This window comes from Acomys russatus, chromosome 6 (assembly GCF_903995435.1).
Source record: "Acomys russatus chromosome 6, mAcoRus1.1, whole genome shotgun sequence".
Lineage (NCBI taxonomy): Eukaryota > Metazoa > Chordata > Mammalia > Rodentia > Muridae > Acomys > Acomys russatus.
In genome coordinates this window covers 83632274-83652606 of record NC_067142.1, presented here as the reverse complement: position 1 = coordinate 83652606, position 20333 = coordinate 83632274, and the positions used below count along the sequence as shown (strand labels likewise).

Genomic DNA, 20333 nt, shown 5'->3' with positions numbered 1-20333 from the left:
CTGGGTGATCAAATTCAGGTTATCAGGCTTGGCACCAAGCCCCTTTACCCACTGAGGCACCTCAACCACCCAGATCTGTTATGTCTTACTCCCATGAGGAAAGATGGCTGACATCAGCCTATCAGGAAATCCTCTGTCCTGTCCTATAGTCACCCAAAGTGTCCCTGCACTTGACAAAGTTTTCTTTTTACTGCTCAGTTTCCAGCATGATAGTTGAACTTTCAAAAATCAGAGCACATTGCTTCCCCAAATACATGGTTTTCACTGTTGTGAAACCAGAAGGGTAAACATTTCCTACATAACACTACATTGGCAGCGCTGCCAGCTCTTACCCTCGAGTGCCATCCTTTATGTCTCAAGTGTGTTTGCTGCATATAGACTGCTGTTCTCTCATTACCATTTCTCTTAGAAATGGAAAAATCCTACATTAAATGCATGTTTTTCAAACCCTTAATGACCATTGTATTTTGATAGCTTACTTGACTAAATGACTTTACTTCCTGGGTTACAGCCAAAGAGTTATGTTGTATATAGCAAATGAATCTATCATTTGTTTCACATTTATTTGTAGCTTGTCTTTTATATAATATTTTCTTAACCTGAGATATTTGCAAGAAGAATTTCTCTACCCTGCTGACGTAGAAGTGTGTGACACTTCTATGGCTTTTTTATTTTCATTTTCTTTTTGTTTGTTTTAGACTGGGTTTTGTTAAAGGCTGGACTCAAGTAATCCTCTTGCCTCACTTTCCTAAGTAGTTAGAACTGAATCCCTGAGACTGCTTTTCTTCCCCAAGATGGAAGAGGTACCAGTTTTGAGCTTTCCTAAGGAAAACCATAAGAGTGTGTTATGACTTGGTCATTTTTTAGGGTTGATCAAGTGTCATTGTTTGAGACCCACACATGCAAAGTAGAATAATGTGTTTAGAGCAGGCTTCCACAAACCTTCAACTCTCACTGGATAGGTTTGAAGTAGTGGGTTAGAAATGAGCATAACTTATTTTGTACTACCTTGTATTATATCCTAGATTGTATTATTTATTATAAAGGCTTTCAGTTATTCCTTCTTACCCCTAAAAGCCTTTTCATTGCTGCTTAGTGAAAATATTGCCAAGTAAAGAGGGCTGTCAGGACAAAAATAAGGTGGTGATGGGAGCTTCCACATGAATCTCAAACCCCTCTCACTACACTTACTAAGGAAGGGTTGGAATATGGGTGACATTCTTGCTCACAACTATTCATTGTACATTTTTAAAAAAAGAAATAATTCTAAATACTCTAAACTTCCTTGTTGTTTTATATATCATTTTTATGAAGCTGCTTGAGAGATTATCAGACACATCACTATACTAAAATTTTTCTCTCTGTCTTTGTATAAACTTAGGTCATAAGGTTACTATTAGGTGAATTTTTTTCAAGGACTTCAGCATTAATGTCAAGTTTTACAGGATGTGATGGTCTATTAATTTCATTACTTTTCTCTTTCTAGCTTAGAGTTTAAATTTTTATTTTATATATAGAACCCATCGACTAAACTTGCTATGCAACTTCTTTCCCACTGAATTGCACCCTAATGATAGAGTATAAAAGTCTTATGAACTATGTATTTGTTATATACACTGACAACTTTGTGTTTGTTCATTTGTTTTAATAGCCAAGAATACCTCTCAGGAAATCATGTTACAAGATCTTCAGGAAAAACTAAATCAGCAAGAAAACTCACTAACTGTAGAGAAACTGAAGCTTGCGTTAGCTGATCTGGAAGGGCAGCGAGACTGTTGTCAAGATCTCTTGAAGAAAAGGGAGCATCACATTGAACAACTGAAGAATAAGTTAAACAAGATAGAAAAGGAATGCGAAGCTTTGCTGAGTGCTTTGGAATTAAAAAAGAAAGAGTGTGAAGAGTTGAAAGAAGAGAAAAATCAGTTTTTGTGTTGGAAAAGTGAAAATGAAAAACTTAGAAATCAGGTAGAATTAGAAAAAGAAGGCTTGCAGAGTGAAATCAACCACTTAGAAGCCAGCCTCAAGACACAACAAATAGAAAGTCATGACTATAGTGAGAAAGTAGGAACACTGGAGATTGAAAGAGACAACCTTAACATGGAGATTAGAACCCTCCACAGCACGGTAGACAACATGATGGTGGAGCTTGAGACACAGAAGCAAGCCTACTTGGAACTGCAGCAGAAAGCTGAGCACTCGGATAAGAAGCATCAGAAGGAAATGGAAAATAAGTGCTTAAAAGCTAATGAGCTCACCAGGCAAGTTGAAAGTTTGGAGTCTAAGCTTCAGTTACTGTCAGAGGAAGTAGTGACCAAAGACCAGCAGTACCAAGACCTGCATGGTGAGTACGAGGCACTGAGGGATTGGCTCAAATCCAGAGGGTCTTCTCTCATGGCAGATGAGGGTAATCGGGAAATTTCTTTGGCGTCTGAACAGCACCCTGCAAATCTAATGGGGGAACAAGGAAGTGAACATTCAGAAAGAGGTGACTGTTCTGTAGAAGGGGACCGAAGTCCAGAAAATCTAGCCGTCTTACAAAATAGAGTCAGTTCACTTGAAAGTCTATTGGCGTCTCAAGACCAGATGAACTTGGATCTGCAAAAACGGTGTGAAGAGTTGCTACGGATCAAAGGGGAAGTAGAAGAAAACCTAATTAAAGCAGAGCAGATTCATCAAAATTTTGTGGCTGAAACAAATCAGTGCATCGATAAATTGCAGGAAGACTGTGCAGCTCATCAGAATATTGTTGCTGAAACTTTAGAAACTCTTGAGATTAAGGAAAAAGAGTTGCAACTTTTGAAAGAAAAATTAGAAGCTGAGCAAACAGAGATTCAAGAATTAAAGACCAGTAACTGTCTTCTTGAAGACACTCTGAAGGAGCTACAACTTTTATCTGAAACCTTGAGCTCAGAAAAGAAGGAAATGAATTCTGTCATCTCATTAAGTAAAAAAGACATTGAAGAGCTAACCCAAGCCAATGGGGCTCTCAGGGAAGTGAATGAGGCCTTACAGCAGGAGAAGGCGAGTCTGTTCCGGAAGCATGAGGAGGCTGCAAGCTGTGTGGCAGAGCTGTCCGCTCGGTACAAGCAAGAACGAGTGTTGTTATTACAGCAATGTGAAGAAACAGAAACTGCATTGGAAGAACTCAGGGGAAACTACAAAACAGCACAAGAAAACAATGCTAAGTTAGAATGCTTGCTCAGTGAGTGCACTGCTCTTTGTGAGACTAGGAAAAATGAACTGGACCAGCTAAAGGGAGCATTTGCAAAGGAAGAGCAAGAATTCTTTAAAAAATTAGCTTTTGCTGAAGAGCAAAATAGGAAATTAATGCTAGTGTTAGAGATAGAGCAACAAACTGTGAGATCTGAGATGACAAACATGAAAAACCATTCTAAGAGTGAGGCTGACGGCTTAAGGCAAGGAAGCTTGACTTTAAAGGAAGAGCAAAATAAGCCACAGGAAGTTAGAACCCTGCCACAAGAGAGTGAGCAACTGATGGAGTTAATGCAGACTAAATATGGACAGTGTCATCTCGAGGAAGAACCAGTTGAGAGCTCTGTAAAAGCAACAGAAGATGAGATAACCAGGAGTAGTTCCCAGTATCAGATGGATGTTGACACCAAAGACATTTCTCCAGAGAATTACAAGGCACAACTGGTACAACTAGAAGCTTTGATAAGAATGATGGAAATAAAGCTTGACCAAAATGAGGAGGAGAAAAAGAACCTGTGGCAGGAGTTACAGACAATTAGAGGAGAATTCGGAACTGAGAGTCCACAGGATGCTCCCTTACAGCCAAGGGTTGGCCTTAAAGACTGTGAAACAGAAGCAGAAGAAAAGTATGTGTCAGTGCTGCACGAGCTGTCAGCCAGCCAAAGTGAGAACGCACACTTGCAGCTCTCTCTCCAGACAGCACTGCATGAGCTGAGTGAGCTGGGAAGAGTGTGCGAAGTACTGAAGGGGGAAAAGCTACAACTGGAGTCTGAGCTGAATGACTCACGGTCAGAGTGTCTCACAGCAACTGGTAAAATGGCAGCACAGGTTGAGGAGTCAGTGAATGAAGTGAAAATAGTAAACCGTGGAAACCAGAGTGAGCTCATGAGAGATAAGTCAGATGTTGAGTTTCATGATAAGCACAACACATCTAGGCTCTTGACTCCTTTGGACAGTGGCAATTTCTGTGAACAAATGACTTTGTCAAACAAAGAAGTCCGCATGCACTTTGCTGAATTACAGGAGAAATTCTCCTGTTTACAAAGTGAACACAAAGTTTTACATGATCAGCACTGTGAGATGAGCTCTAAAATGTCTGTGCTGCGTTCCTATGTTGACACATTAAAAGCTGAAAACACTGTCCTGTCAATGAATCTAAGAACCCTGCAGGGTGACTTGGTAAAGGAGGGGAAGCCTGAGGCTGAGGACGGGCATATTCTGCCACTGTCACCCCATGTGACAGACAGCCCTAGTCTGACAAATTTTAAAGAGGCTTCCTTTTACAAAATTGTTTCAGAACAAACTGGAGACACGTCTTATCTAAGTTTAGGAGAGAGTGCTTCAGCAGATCCTTGTAATATAGATGAGGTGTCCTACAGCAGTCTGGAGGAGGGGACTCTGGCTGAGAAGGAAGTCTCGCCTGCCTCTGTGAGGACCGTTGAAGAACTTGAAGGCCTGTGTCAGGAGTACTTGCAGTCCCTCAAGAATCTAGAAGAGAAAATGGAGAGTCAAGGGATTATGAAAGATAAAGAAATCCAAGAGCTAGAGCAGTTACTAAACTCTGAAAGGAAAGAGCTTGGCTGCCTTAGGGAACAGTATTTGTCAGAAAAGGAGCAGTGGCAGCAGAAGCTGACAAGCGTCACTTTGGAAATGGAGTCCAAGTTAGCAGAAGAGAAGCAGCAGACAAAGAACCTGTCCCTTGAGCTCGAGGTAGCCCGGCTCCAGCTGCAGGAGCTGGACTTAAGCTCGAGGTCCCTGCTTGGCCCTGACTTGGACAGTGTAAGTACCTGGGGTGTATGTGCTGGTCCTCTGTGTGCGCGCCTGGTTAAACACTTAGCAAATGTTTGTTGGGGTGAAATAAATGAAAAGTTAGCCAAAAAATTCCCAGAGCCAACAGGACTCAAAGATGTGAGGAAACTTCATTTGAGGAATAAATGTTTATTGTGATTTGTTTTAAATATTTTATGGAAAATCACTAAAGATTTTTGTAAAGTCTGAAACTGGAAGTCTTTAGAATGTATATTGCCTGAGTCACTGTTGTATTGCCATGAAGAGGCACCATGGCCACAGCAACTCTTATAAAGGAAAACATTTAATGACGCTGGCTTACAGCTCAGCAGTTGAGTCTGTTATCATCATGGTGGCTGAGAGTTCTACATCCAGATTGGCAGGGAGAGAGAAAGGGAAGGAAGGAGAAAGAGAGAGGGGGAGAGGGAGAGGGAGACAGACAGATACTGGGTCTGGCTTGAGCATTTAAAATTCCAAAGCCCACCCCCACCCCCTCAGTGACCCATTTATTCCAGCAAAGCCACATCTAATCCCTGTCAAGTCATACCACTCTTTAGTGACCAAACATTCAAATATTTGAGCGTGTGGGGACCATTCCTATTCAAACCACCACGTACACTTTCACTGGAAATTAATAAGGCACACTTACATATTAAGAACTTAAGAATAGTGAGTAATGTGTTAAGGAGGCTGTTTCATGCCTTTCCGACTATTTTAAATGTTATAGCATCAGTTATTAAGCTAGATACAAGAAATTATTTAAATGTTAATTTCTAGCAGCTTGCAATGGTATCAGTTATTTAAGTTAAAGATTACTTTATACTTTAGTCCTCTGAGGTTTTTTTTTTTCCTAGTTGACCAGCTTAAGTACTAATGTTGCACAATTTGAGTCTTACTCTGCTTCTGTGATTTGAAGGTCCTAGGTTATATTGAGGTGCTGGTAGGGATAGTCAAAATCATAGTGTCCCACTTTGTAGGTGAAGTTGAGATAAAAACTTATCCAAAAATGGGCCGACTAGAATGGGGTCTTTGGGCTGAGAGTCTGCTCATATACCCTTACATGAGTGCTGAGGATCATGTTAACCATTTTATCTGAAGTTCGTTAGCCTCTTATTTGATAATCACAAAGAAACACTACTCTTAAACCTCCTAGAACATTGTAAGCGATGAAAGAAAGATGTAATTTCCATGTTAAATGTCATGGAGGGTTCATCCTTATGATGAACCTCTTACCCAGTATGTCACACATAGGTAGAGCCCACTGAATGTCTGCTTTGACTGTCCAGACAGGGAGCAAGAAGGAACGAAGTAATGAGAGCTGAGCTATTTGGAGGCTATGCATGCATCGCAGCACCAGTATGGGCAGTTCCTATAAACTCAGAGTTAAATCACTGATTCTGATTTGATTCTTCTGAAAAATAAGACGCTTTCTTGGTTTACATTATGTTTACAGGCTGTTCGGGGCCAAAATGATAGCTATGAGGTAAAAGAATCAGAAGTATACATTTCAGAGACAACAGAGGAGATAGGACCAAAGCAGGATTCTGATCTGACCTGTGATAAAGATGTTCAACAGGACCTTTGTCTAGAGACTTCAGTCACTGAGACTGAGACTACCCGTCTCACAGGAGAGGGGTGTGAGGAGCAGTCCCCAGAGACCAGTTGTGAGACAACAGCAGAGGACAAAACCCAGGGCTATTCAGAATGCATTTCTGAATTGTTTTCTAGTCCTAATGTTCTGGTACCCATGGACGTTCTGGAAGATCAGGGCTTGGTCCAGAATCTCCATTTGCAGAAAGACACATCAAATGAGAATTTGCAATTACTTCCTGCAGTAGAGGACTGGGACAAAAAAATTGAAAGTTTGCTAAATGAAATAAAAGAGGCAGATTCAAAACTCAGCTTACAGGAAGTACAGTTAAAGATCAAGATGGAAACATGCACACAACTGGAAAAAATAGTCAAGGACCTAAAGAAGGATGAATCTGACCTAAGGGAAAAATTGGAATCCGTTCCCTGTAACCAGGAGGGATGCCCGAGAGTAGCAAGTTCAGAATTAGACATGAGAGCAAGTGAGCTGCTAAGGGAAGCCACTGAAGATAACACAGCCAACACTGAGGACAGCTGGAAGGAGAAGGTCCTTGCTATGGAAAAGGAGCTGACCAGGATCCAGTGTGAGAAAGCTGATACTGAACGTCACATCCTCTCTGTGGAAGCTAACTTAGAGGTGGTTCAAGCCGAGAAGCTGTGTTTAGAAAGAGACACTACAAGTAAGCAGAAGCTCGTAGTTGATCTTAAAGAGGAACTGTTTGCAGCCATAAGTGAGAGAAACAGGCTTCGTGGAGAGTTGGATACTGTGTCAGAAGAAAGCAAAGCACTGGACCAGATGTCTAAGAAGATGAAAGAGAAAATAGAAGAGCTGGAATCTCAGCGCAGCGAGAGCCTTGCTCACATAGAAGCATTGGAGTCTGAGGTCAAGGACAAGACAGAAGTCGTTCAGACTCTGTCCTTTACTGTGAGTGAGCTAGCAAAGGACAAAGCTCATCTCCAGGAGCAGCTGCAGGATTTGCAGAATAACTCACAGGGATTATCGTTGGCAGTTGGTGACCTGGAAATCCAAATTGAACAACTGAATAAAGAGAAAGAACTACTGGTCAAGGAGTCTCAAAACTTCGAGGTCAAGTTGACTGAGTCAGAATGTGAGAAGCAGACCATCTCCAAGGCCTTGGAGGTAGCACTCATGAAGAAAGGTGAGTTTGCAGCACGGCTGAGCTCCACCCAGGAGGAGGTACATCAGCTGAGAAGAGGCATCGAGAAACTGAGTGTCCGCATTGAGGCAGATGAAAAGAAGCACCTTAGTGCTGAGGAGAAACTGAAAGAAAGCCAACGTGAAAATGACGCATTAAAGGATAAAGTGGAGAATCTGGAGAGAGAGTTGGAGATGTCAGCAGAAAACCAGGAGCTGGTGATTCTTGATGCCGAGAATGCCAAGGCAGAGGTGGAGGCCCTCAAGGCCCAAATGGATGAAATGGCCGAAAGCCTGAGGACTTTGGAATCAGACCTTGTCACAGTTAAGTCTGAAAGAGAAAACCTAACAAAGCAACTGCAAGAGAAACAAAGTCAAGTGTCAGAATTAGATGGACTGTGCTCCTCCTTTAGAAGCCTGTTAGAGGAAAAGGAGCACGCCAGAGTACAGATGGAAGAAGACTCTAAATCTGCAGTGCTGATGCTTCAGACACAATTAAAAGAGCTCAATGAGGAAGTAGCAGCCATGAGTAATGACCACGAGACCTTGAGGGCCCAGGAACAGAGTCTGGACCAACCAGGGGAGGAAGTGCATCGCTTGAAAAGCAGCATTCAAAAGCTAAAGGTTCATATAGCTGCTGCCGAGGGGAAGCAGCACCGCATCCTGGAGCAACTGAAGGGAAGTGAGCAGCGTGCAGACTCGCTGAAGGACAGAGTTGAGAACCTGGAGCGAGAGCTGCAGCTCTCAGAGGAAAACAAAGAGCATGTGATTCTCCAAGCTGAGAACTCCAAAGCAGAGATACAGACTTTAAAATCAGAAATACAAGGAAGGGCCCAAAACCTCCGAGACTTGGAGTTAGAACTTACTAATGCAAAGTCAGAAAATGAACGTCTCATCAAAGAATTTAAAAAAGAGCAAGAGCGAGTATCTGAATTAGAAACAATAAATTCTTCGATTGAAAACTTACTGAAAGAAAAAGAACAAGAAAAAGTACAGATGAGAGAGGAATCCAGAATAACAGTGGAGATGCTTGAAACTCAATTGCAGGAGCTAAACGGGACAGTGGCTTCCTTGTGCAATGACCAAGAGGCCTATAAGACCAAAGAGCAAAAGCTGAGTAGTCAAGTAGGAACTCTCGAACGTGAGAAGGCTCAGCTGCTACAGGACCTTGGGGAGGCCAAGAGTCAGTATGCTATTGTTCAGTCATCTGTAAATGCCCTCAGTCAAGAAGTAGAAGCTGGCAAGCAGAAACTAGAGAAGACGGAGGAAGAGGTAAGGACACTGGAAGATCAACTGAAAGGTCGAGAACAGCTCGAGTGTAAACTTTCCCAGGTGGAAGGAGAACAGCAACTGTGGCAGAAGCAGAAACTAGAGCTGGGAAATCTGACTGTGGAGCTGGAGCAGAAGGTGCAAGTGCTGCAGGCCAAAAACAGTGCTGTGCAGGGTACCTTAGAAGCACTGCAGGCCTCCCACAAGGGCTTACAACGTGAACTCGAATTGATGAAGATGGAGAAATTAGCACTTGTTGAAAGAGTAAGTGCCATTACTTATTTCCATGTGGAAGTATGGTCAGGAGGGAGGGACTTCCAGATTGTTCCCTTGCTTTGTGTTCATAGGGTCTTGACTACAGGAACACTGAGTCAGCTCAGGCAGCAGTGACCACTCTGATGTGTGTGTAAGGGACATTTTTGTGAATTGGATTGTATTTCTGATGTGACCTCTTCACATGGGGGATCTTGGGCTTGATGTATACAGTGCTAAGTTATTATCTGTAGTTCAAGCTCATCAGGGTAGAAACATCCCCCTATCCATCTAAGAACCACTGTGGCAAGAATGTAATAGCTTGAGGTCAGAAGGCATCCCCTACCCTTTGCACATTCAGGAGAAAGAATGTCTAAAGATGTTGTGGTTCGGACCAGTGGGACATGGCTTCCAGGGTGTGGCTTGAGTAAAATTAGCTTGAAGGGATTCCTTCAAATTAAACTTTTTACTCAACAGATAATTAAAAAGAAATGTCCAGAAAAATGAAGTCTATTACAACTGTATTTTCCAGGATTTGTACCTTTATAGCTGTAATCTTTAGCATGTTTCAGATTACAGTAGCTTTGTGAGATTAGTAGATTTAAGAACTGATAAAAAGTCCCAAGATCTAGCCAATGGTCAGAATATTCTCCACAGTTGAGTGGAGAGTGTGATATGACTTTCTCACGTACTCTGGTGCCTCACATTTGACCATGTCCCCTGGAGGGGGAGACCTGGTGGCACTCAGAGGAAGGACAGCAAGTAGCCAAGAAGAGACTTGATACCCTATGAGAATATATAGGGGGACGTAATCCCCCTCAAGAACAGTCATAGGGGAGGGGAAGAATGGGAAAATAGGGGGGGGGGCAGGAATGGGAGGATACAAGGGATGGGATAAACATTGAGATGTAACAAGAATAAATTAATAAAAAAAAAAAAATAGAACTGATAAAAATCTAAGGCCCTAAATACAGAAAATTCTTCAATGGATACTCATTACCCCTCTAAACATTCTCTGATGTTAATTCAATTAAAACTTGTATGAAGGGTCCTAAGACTCAGGAGCATCATCTGTCCCTTTTCTCACTGCTGTCTTAAATCTTTGCTGAGAAAAAAATGGGAGCTCACTAGTGGGGTTTGAGAACACCTGTTGAGTTGATTGGGGGCCAGGTTCTATTTTGTTAAAGAAAGGATAGTTAATTCAGTCACAGCAGTCCACCCAGAGCTGATGAGGAGTCAATTGCAGGTTAACACAATGCTTGAGAAGGAAGCAGAGCTGCAGAAGGAGCTGCATGAAACGAGGCAGAAGACAACAAGGATGAAAGAAGAGTTCAGCAAAGAGACAACTAGTCTGACTGAAGAACTAAAGGTGCTGGCCGACGAGCTCCAGAGCACCAAGGTAAGTTCCCATGGCGGCTGCGTCAGGACCTGCTAATGCTCTTCAGTTGTCTTTGTAAGGCATTCTGTAGTGTTTCAAAGTTTGCTCCAGGTTTTGGATCCAAGGTCTGTAGTGATCTTCAGCATCTGACACTGCCACGAGCCCAGGAGCCATGGCATATTAACCATCCAAACCACACTGCCCACTGGGGACTTAGGGAGCTGATAGGGAGGGGTTTGTTTTATGCATCTTTAGATGTTAGGTTTTAAACATAACGGTACTATATGCTTCAATATGCTTTAGTTGTTTTTCCTATATACTTGTAAAATGAAATGCAAGGTTTTAAATGAAATTATATGTTTTGTAGGTAGGCCATCTTAAATATACGAAGAAGCTTGAGAAGGAATTCCAACGTGCTCAAGGGAAAATAAAGTTGTTGCTCAAATCCTGTAAACAGCTGGAAGGAGAAAAGAAAACCTTGCAGAAAGAACTCTCCCAGCTTGAAGCTGCACAGAAGCAGAGAGCAAGTGGGTGCTAGCTGGGGTGCTCTGTGTGTGTGCATAAAATGGCCTTAATGTTTTGTTGTGTGCTAAGTTTTTAAAAGTATTTTAGTAGTGTTTTAGTAGCATTTTCTAGTTTCTCAACTGTGGTCTTAACCTTGTATGTTGACTGTGGGATTTGACGTAGAATTATTTCCGTGGGGGAACCTGATGGTGCCTTTGGTAATGAGTCGAAGAGTATGCTGGTTTGGTACTGTCGTGTAGTTCTTTTCTTTTCTTTTTGTGCTCATTGGTAAACAGCAGTGCCACTTTATCCACTGCACTCTGCTTTCTCCAGCCACTGGCTGGTATGTGTGACAGGGCAGCTCAGCAGTCCTGCCTACTGAAAAGGGTGACTGAGTGGGAATCTGAGAGTGTTCCTCATCAGGTGATTGTCACTCCTGCCGTCTGGAAACTGTCTGAGCCCTGCCTTGAGGTGCTTGTCCTGCATTCGTACCTGCCAGTTCCTGTATTCTCTCAAAATGCTTTCACAGTCTTTAGGGACTTAAATATCCATAGGCTGGAACCTGTGCCCCACACCATACAACAGACTTCATGATCACTACTGAGTTATATTGCTTATTCATTTATAGCAGGAAAAAACGGGGCTGGGAAAAGGAGAGTATAAAAAGTGAATTTGCTTGATCTCTTCTAGTAATTAATTCTATAAGGGAGTTTAAGTGTTGATGGGTTTTAGTTTAACTGTTACCCACTAGACTGTTTCTTGGTCTTTCATTCCTGGAAAAATTCAAGGGTACAGGCTTAAGGGTTATGTGCTGGGAAGTGCTCATTATTAATGGGGCAGCAGCAACTTGTGTGTGATGTGTCACCGTGGTTTCCACAGGTTCTGTCGTAGATGGTAATGTAGATGAATTATTGGCTGAGAACAAGGAGCTGAAAGAGACTCTTGAAGAAAAAATCAAGGAAGCAGATAAGTACTTGGAGAAGTACTGCTCCCTGCTTATAAGCCACGAAGAGTTGGAGAAAGCCAAAGAGATACTAGAAATACAGGTTGCTCGGCTGAGTTCACCGCAGTCCAGACAGCATCTCCAGAGTTCTCCTCTGCTGACCTCTTCACTTCCAGGACCGTCTCTAACTGCTTCTGTCAGTCAGAAGAAGTCAACATTGGTCCAAAATAAAACTTCAGGCAAGAGGCAAAGGTCCAGTGGCATTTGGGAGAATGGTAATGGGACAACAGCTTCTACACCAGAGACATCTTCTAAAAAGAGCAGGAAAGTGGTCAGTAGTAGTGCTCACCTTGCTGATGATCAGGAGGAGACTGGGTTTGAGCCAGAAGGACTCCCAGAAGTCGTCAAGAAAGGTAGGCAGCATTTACATGCAGATTCAAAGGGCTGAGGGTGCAGCCCACTGGTAGGTCATGTGGCCCTTGTTCAGTTCCTTGCATTAAAATGGGATTTTGAGATTTCATATAAAAATTAGCATGTGGAAAAATAGAAATCTTTTTACGTTTTAAAATTATTGAATAATAGCTCACTGCCTGGAGAGACTAGTTCCTTTTTAAATTTGTGACATAAATCACTAAGATGAACTACAGCACTACAGAAAGACTTGGGAAGTGACTGCTGAGAGTCTGTTTTAGAATTCCTTTATTGGTCAGCTTTTACTTTCCTGAGCGTGTGAGTGCGCTGGTGCATGACCCTGAGGCAAGGTTTAGGGCTTCCAACGCTCTTGGTGCAGTTTCAGAAATCACAAGGAGATTTTTTTTCTCTATTAACTTAGTCTTTGGTTTTTTAATTCTTTTGATATTTTGAGACAGAATCTTACTATGTAGTTCAGGCTGGTCTCCATTTTGAAGCATTTTTGTGCTAGGATTGTAGACATGCGCTCCCATGCCCAGCTTCAGCCACATAGCTTTGTTTGTTTGTTTTTAAATAAATCTACAGCAGTTTGGATCTTCTGCCCTACACTCCTGATTAGAGGAGCTATGTTCTGAGGAACTGTGGTTCCAAAGTATTTATCCAGCCATCGGTCTCTAGCTTCTCGGTAGTTAGGTTGAACAGCTGTGCACTGCCCTGGGATGTCTTTTAGTGTCTCGGCAGCTAGCTGGCCATCTCACCACCAGTCAGCTCAGTTCCTTTCCTGGAAGGTGACAGTGGAAGCAAATACAAAGACACTCTTAGGAAGTCCAGCCTGTGCACCTGCCTGACTCTACCAGGGACAGGTGGCCTAAAGTCACTGTTAGGTTTATGTTTTCCCTCTTCAAACAAGAGCTGGCCTTTCCCCACCCCAGTTCCATTGTATTAAATGCCCTGCCTATCTTAGAATGCAAAGTAATTCAACCATGTAGAAGAAGCAAAATTTCTTTCTTTTTATTTTTTTTTAATTTTTTTGAGACAGGTTTTCTCTGTGTAGTCATGGCTGTCCTAGACTCATTTTGCAGACCAGACTGGCTAGAACTCACAGTGATCCATCCATCTGCCTCTGCCTCTGAAGTGTTGGGATTAAAGGCGTGCGCCACCACGTCTGGCGATTTTCCTTCTTTCTTTTAAAGATATGATGTGATTCTCTTTGACTCTGTTTCCCCATTGTGATATCTTTTATATCTTCTATCTTTCTAATGAATAACCTGCTATTTTTCTGATTCATTTGATGATCACCAAGGCAATTATGAAGTTTAGTATATTGTTTTCTGTGGCTGAGGAGAAACTATGTTTTGTAGTTATTTTATTACTGTTGAAACTGTACATGCACAAGCACCTGAACTCCATTGCTAGCACAGCTAAAGCAGAACAGAGTCCCTAATGCATGCCATTACTGACAAACTGCTCTTTTGCCCTTAGGGTTTGCTGATATCCCGACAGGAAAGACGAGCCCATATATCCTGAGGAGAACAACCATGGCTACCAGGACCAGCCCCCGCCTTGCTGCACAGAAGTTAGTGGGATCCTCCTCAACTCTGGGCAAAGAAAATATTACAGAGTCCTCAAAACCAACAGCTGGTGGCAGCAGATCACAAAAGGTAATCTGTGAATGTCACTTCCTGCCTGCCTGGAAGTCTGTTAGCTGGCCTGGGGTTGGAGGGCCCTAAGTGAGCAAGTGCAAGGATCCACATCAGTTTCCTGATGCCTGATCTCATCCTCTGCCCAAAGGGCTGCTGGTAAAGAGCTTTCTGGGAAGTGGTGGTGTTACGGGACCCAAGTGCATTTGTCAGAGAGTTTCAAGCGTGGCTTCAGTGGTTTACAGAGGGTGTTCTCCTCTGGAGCACAGTTCAGATTTGGTCACTGTTGAGACTTTTCACACTATCCATCTGCCCTCTCCCGTCAAAGCTCCTCATTCTCTATGCCTTTTATCCTCTACACTGTGCAAAAGATGGAAAGTATTTGCTCGGCTCATGTTTATTTCTAATACTGCAGTTCATACTAGCAGCACCATTTCTGCACACAAGTACGTGTGTCTTTATTAACTTTAATTTCTAAATCTCAACCTTGCCTTGAACTTACTAGGTCACCAAGAATGGCCTTGAACTCCTGATCTTCCTGCCTCCACTTCCTGAGTGCTGTCATTGTAGATGAGCATCCGCACCCCCATATATGCTTTGTGTGCCAGGCAAGCACTCTACTAACTAAACTGTGTCCCCGTCTTACTTAACTCGGTTTTTATTACTGATCTCGTATACTACAGTGTTGTAAAAAGAGTGAAGAAGGTGACATTCAGGAAGGATGCAAACTTCCCCATCTTCACACCTCTCTTGTGCAACTAGGAACCATGGGAACCCTCTTGGAAATTTCTGGAGTAACTTCAGGAAGTTTTAAAATGTTGCGATGTTACTTTGCTCACCTCTCAGAATTTAAGTATGCCATTTGATAACATTCAAGTAGCAAAAAAATAAAAAATAAAAAAAGCTTGTCACAAGTGTAGTGGCTCCTGTGTGACATGGCTGTTACACGAGTGAGCACAGCTCTCAGGACTTTGTACACCAGGATTAAGAAATATTCTGATTATTTGTATCAGAATAGCAGTACATTGCAGATGGTTTGTTTTGATTGCTGTGAGAGTTCTGTACACAGTTAAATCTTGTGATATGTTTTCTCATAGCTTGTGAGAATGGACCTGTGAGTGTTATCGTGAAGTGAGTTAATTAGATTTTTATAAAGATAAGAAACTGTCCTATGAAGTCACCACAGGGCATTTATTTATTTATTTCCTTTTATAAGGATTTGATGGTAAGAGCAGTTTGCATGTGTGGTGCTCAGATTTATCACCTAGGAGAAAGCCTGTGCACACTAGGGGGCCTACACTGCCCACTGCTGTGGAGCCTGCTGGCACAGAGTAGTAACCATGGTTTCCTACGGATTTGTGTTCTCTACATTAGCTACATGCAGTCCAGGCGGCACCAGCAGTTATGAATTACAAAGCAATTTTGTGCACTTGAAGGATAGCAGGGGGTCCTCTTGAAAAGAGAGTTTAGGAGACTTTATGATTAGATTCACATTTTAAAAACTTAGCCTAGCCATTTTCAGTTTAAGTCAGAATTTTCTGAGGTGCTCTGTTGAAAATACTTATAAGCATGTTGCATCGGTTAGCTTAAAAAAAAACAGAACAAGGTTTTGAGAATCAAAACTATAACTTCTCCCCTAAGGTGAAATTTGTGTTTGAGGCAACTTCTTATGTTATTTATTAATCACTGATGAGTTCAAGGTAGGAAAAAATGGGGAAAATGCATTGGATGCATTGCTCCGTTTATTATGTCACTGAGGTGAAGAAATCCTTATCTGCTGGAGACAAAGGAGCTGGTGTTTATATACTTGATTCCCTGAGTGGTGCTGCTTACTGGGCTGGCCTCTGTAAAGTGTAAGGGCCGCCATGGGTGGTAGTGATGCCTTGGGCATAGGGTCACTTAACATTACATTCTCCCCCTCCCCCCAGTAGGATTCATTTCCGCCGAGCCACCACGTCTATCCTGTCCCCATTCTGGCTGCAGACATTGCTGTAAGACGGGCAGTGCGCTGTCTGATAGGCTCAGGCCCTTGCCTGGTCACACACCACACAGAAGCCAGCGTCTGTATGAACATCACACCCGTTCTTCACATTCTGACCACAGAGTAACTGACTCATTCATGTCAGGGACAGCCAAGGAGTGTGCTGCAGTCACGTGTTAGGGTGGCCACCTCAGTTCCTTGTCTCTGCTTCCCTCCTTTCCTCCTTCCTGATGTGACTCATGGATTCAAGGGACACCCTTGTCTTGGTATCATTGCTTCTCTTTAAAAGAAAAAAAAATAGAATCAATAAAACATTCTTCTCTTCAACTTCTCACAGATGGTAACTTCTTGCCAACTCCTGGTCCTTGGCTGCTGGTTTTCCAGTGTCCTGTGCTCATGGTCTGAGACAGGAGCAGGCTTTCTAGGGGCTTGATTTATTTGCAGGCCAGCTTTACTGTGGGTTGTAATGCGAAGCATCTAGCTGCCACTCCCAGTCCCATGCTTTCTGTAGGAAGAGCGTGAGTGGGAAATAACCTCCTGTTCTTGTTTCAGAACATTACCTGTAATCTCACTTAGGAGTGAGTGTCTGTCAGGTAGTTATTTTTGGGATACCAGATTGAAGACCTATCTGTATTTGAGGAGTGTGGTGCAGTACTGAGTAGAATTGAACATAAGGTTTCATGCGTTTAGGCAGATTTTCTACCACTGAGCTCCATCCCCAGCCCTCCTTTATCTTTATTTTAAGACAATGTCTTGCTAAGTTGCCTGGTTGGCCTGAATTGACTCTGTAGTAAGTTGAAGCATGCCTTGAAAGTGGCCATCTTCTACCATCAGCCTCTCAAGTGTCAGGGCTCCAGCCTGGGCCACTAGGCACTAGATGACTAGTTGTTTTGTTTTTAGCTGCATCTCACTATTGTGCAAGCTGGTCTTCAGTTCCTGGGCTCAGCTGATCTCGTGTCTCTCACTTTGTTGTCTGTTTTCTTCTGAGAGTCTTGTACATGAAATTTCCATTTTGCCATTCACTTCTTGTATTTGTTTTTCCTTGTCTTTCACCTGATTTTGAGACAAGGTCTCTTACTGGTCTGGAGCTCACTCGCTAGACGAGGCTGCTGAGCCGCCGTCCCTAGAGCACTGTCATGCCTTTTTACGTGGTGGAGCCTCGCGTTGACATTGTAGGCACTGGACTAGCAGCCTCCTCCCCAGCCCTTCTTTATCTTATTCTCATCTCTTATATTTCCTCACTATCCTAGATGTCATAAATTTTGACTCAACGCCTACATCTTAACCATTTCTTAAAATTTGTTTTCTGGTATAATCTCTTTCATCTGAAAGACAGAACGACATGGGGCATTTGCTCTTTCTGGATTTCATTATTAGATGATTGTCTTCCAAATCTAGTTTGGAAACAACACTGTTAAGAGAGTGATTTACACTTCGATATGGGTCCTGGGTGTTTGGCATATTCTAAATGCAGTTTTTCCCTCTGAAGTCAGTTGTATACATCTGTATTACACTTATTGTGAATGCAACAGGGATTCAGGACCAATGAGGCAGGTTATGCATTTTATTTACCTACACTTTGGCTATGTGCCTCAGCATCTGTGTGGATGTGCCCAGCAGGGGATCCAAGCAAGTGCTGATGCTCACAACTAAACTGCAGGGTGGAACACAGGGAGTCTTATGGAAGAGTTGGGGGATAGAAGGACCTGGAAGGCAGGAGCTCCACAAGGAGACCATAGAGCCAACAAATCCAGGTGGAGGAGGGGGTGCCGCATAGACTGATGCACCAGCCAAGGACTGTGCATGGCGAGGACCTAGACCTCCGCTCAGATGTGGTAGATAGGCAGCTCCGTCTCCTTGTGGGTCCCATAATATGGGGAGTAGGGGCTGCTTCTGACATGGATTTTGGCCTCGCACGTTGATCACTTCACCCTGGCAGAGCGGCCTTGCCAGGCCACAGAGGAAGAGGATACAGGTAGTCCAGATGAGACTTGATAGGCTGAGGTCAAATGGTAGGGGAGGAGGGCTCCCCTTGCTGAGGACTAGGGGAGGAGGAAGGGGACTACAGTCCGAGATGTAAAGTGAACAAAGTGAAAAAAAGACTAAGTGTAGGTAAATAAGATGCAGTCTTTGTCTTCAAACCATTTGCCTTCTGTTCTGAATGCCACACTTGCTTGAGAGCAGGGCTCTGGCCACCAGTGGTGTCAAGAGCAGCCTGGGACTTGTTATAGGCCGTGTCTGATGTTTTATCTCTTGTGGTGCCTCCTGCTTTCAGAGAGGACAGTATTAAGACTGTGGTCCCTGCTTCTCACAGAAGAGCTGGCCCCAGGGTAGTGGGTGTCTCAGCTTAATCTCTTGTGAGTGTGAGCATGACCAGGCCTGGCTGTGTAGACCTCTAAGTCTACTAGAGAGGAGGCTGAGACAGGAGGATCACAATTAAAAATAGGGCTGGGACTGTAGCTGAGTGGTGGGCCACTTGTCTAGCGTGTGTAATGCCCTTGGTTCAGTCCCACACAAAACAAAACAATGACAACCACCGAAAAATGTGAATGTGACTTTTGAACCTCTAACAGATTATGTATGTTGCAGGTCCAGGTTGTTCAGCAGAGCTCGGAGGATTCACACACTGCCTTCCCAGAACTCCCAGCGAAGTCTCTCACAGCCACTAATGTTTCTCGCAGAAACTCTGCAGAGAGCCCCAGGGAGGGCCTGAGGGCCAAGCGGGGCTACCCTGCCTCCAGCCCAGCTGCTGGGCCCCACCCTGCCAGCAGCGAAAACTGCCGGGTCCAGTGAGATGTCAGGGACCTGAAAGGGGCAGTCTTCAAATGAGCCTGTCTTTGGGGACTTGCCCTGAGCCAAGAGCGCTTTATCACTGGAGAATACCTGGCTCCCTGCGTGGTCTTCAGGTCTCCCATATGTAAGGCTGGAAAAGTTAGAAAGCGCCTATTGCCGGGCAGTCCTTCTTCCTAACCAGGAGAGTCAGTGCTCGTGGTGGGGTGGAGGGCTGCCGCAGCTAAGTGCTTTGTCTGTGTGTGCAGTTCACAGGAGACAGCCCTGCAGCGATCTCACTTAGGATCTTCCCGTGTACATCGTTAGGTATGAAACAGCTGTAGATCGAGAATTTGAGCTGAGTATAACAAGGAGAGCCTGTATACATGTGGTATGTTCATTCTTCTTGTGTGTTCTGTAACTTCCTGCTCATGTAACCTGTACATAATGTGTAGGAGGCGTTGGGGCATGATTTCAGACACCTCAACAGTGGTGTATGTCATGTTTACTGTTACTGTTTTCATGTTAAAGTCTTCATAGTTCTTTGGTATACATTGCTGTGTCTGGTTATATATTAAAATATGTTCTCATAAAACTTTTATTTTATTTTATTTTTTTGTAAAAATTAGTTCCTAAATATAAAAACATTGTGACTGGTGGCACTACCTATGTCATGCTAACTAAAATCACCTCCCATAAAAATAAAAATGTTTGAACAAGTGACACATATCTTTGAATACATGATACCAGCCCACTTATGGAATTTGAGGCATACTTTAGAATGTTGGCCATACAGATGGCTGGTATCTGATATCGTGTGCTCATTAAATCACATTAGCAAAGGTTCAAGAATGGAGGTTTCCATCTGTCTGTTGATAACAGGGCTTGAAAAGAGGGTGGCGTCTTGACCTGTGTCAAATAAAAACATTTGACTGAACCTCTGTGCCCTTGAAGAAGGGTAAAAGGTTTGTCAGGATTTAAGTTAGTAGTAGATAATTGGTTCTTGGCTTTCATTTCATATTGGTATTCAGACCTGCACAAACAGTCACTTTGGATTTTAAAACTGCCTCCTGCAGATGGTTCCACTGCTGGAAGATACACCACTAGCGTCAAGCCGAATGGTAGCCATCTCCTCAAAGTGATACCCTGCTCTCTCCTTTCCTGCGGTGCTTGCTCATGTGCTGGCACAGTCCCAAGCCGGCCCAAGGCCACCATGTGCTTCAGTGCCGAGGTCAGGCTAGCAACTTTAAGGGATGCGCCCAGAGATGGAAAGATCCCATGCAGGGTGTTGCGGAGTACTTTGCAGGGTCCTCAGGAGTGTGGTCCTTCTTATTTTTTGTAGGTCCGCCATAGCTTCTTTGTGACATGGTATGCTTCCATTATCAGAAGCCATGGGTTCACCTTTGGTCTGTTTCTTGCAGCAAGTGAGGAACATGTTG

General features: G+C 43.3%; 1 protein-coding gene across 1 annotated transcript in view; it reads left to right on the top strand.

The window, feature by feature from the left end:
* Cenpf (centromere protein F) overlaps positions 1–19281 on the top strand; it is a 44589-nt gene extending 25308 nt beyond the window's left edge. Inside the window, exons 12-18 of the mRNA XM_051148123.1 lie at positions 1652–4992; positions 6455–9280; positions 10515–10671; positions 11018–11173; positions 12030–12506; positions 13987–14165; positions 18715–19281. Of these exons, the coding sequence (XP_051004080.1) occupies positions 1652–4992; positions 6455–9280; positions 10515–10671; positions 11018–11173; positions 12030–12506; positions 13987–14165; positions 18715–18918 (7340 nt within the window). The 3' untranslated portion in view covers positions 18919–19281. The remainder of the gene's footprint in view (positions 1–1651; positions 4993–6454; positions 9281–10514; positions 10672–11017; positions 11174–12029; positions 12507–13986; positions 14166–18714) is intronic.
* The last annotated feature ends 1052 nt before the right edge of the window (positions 19282–20333 follow it).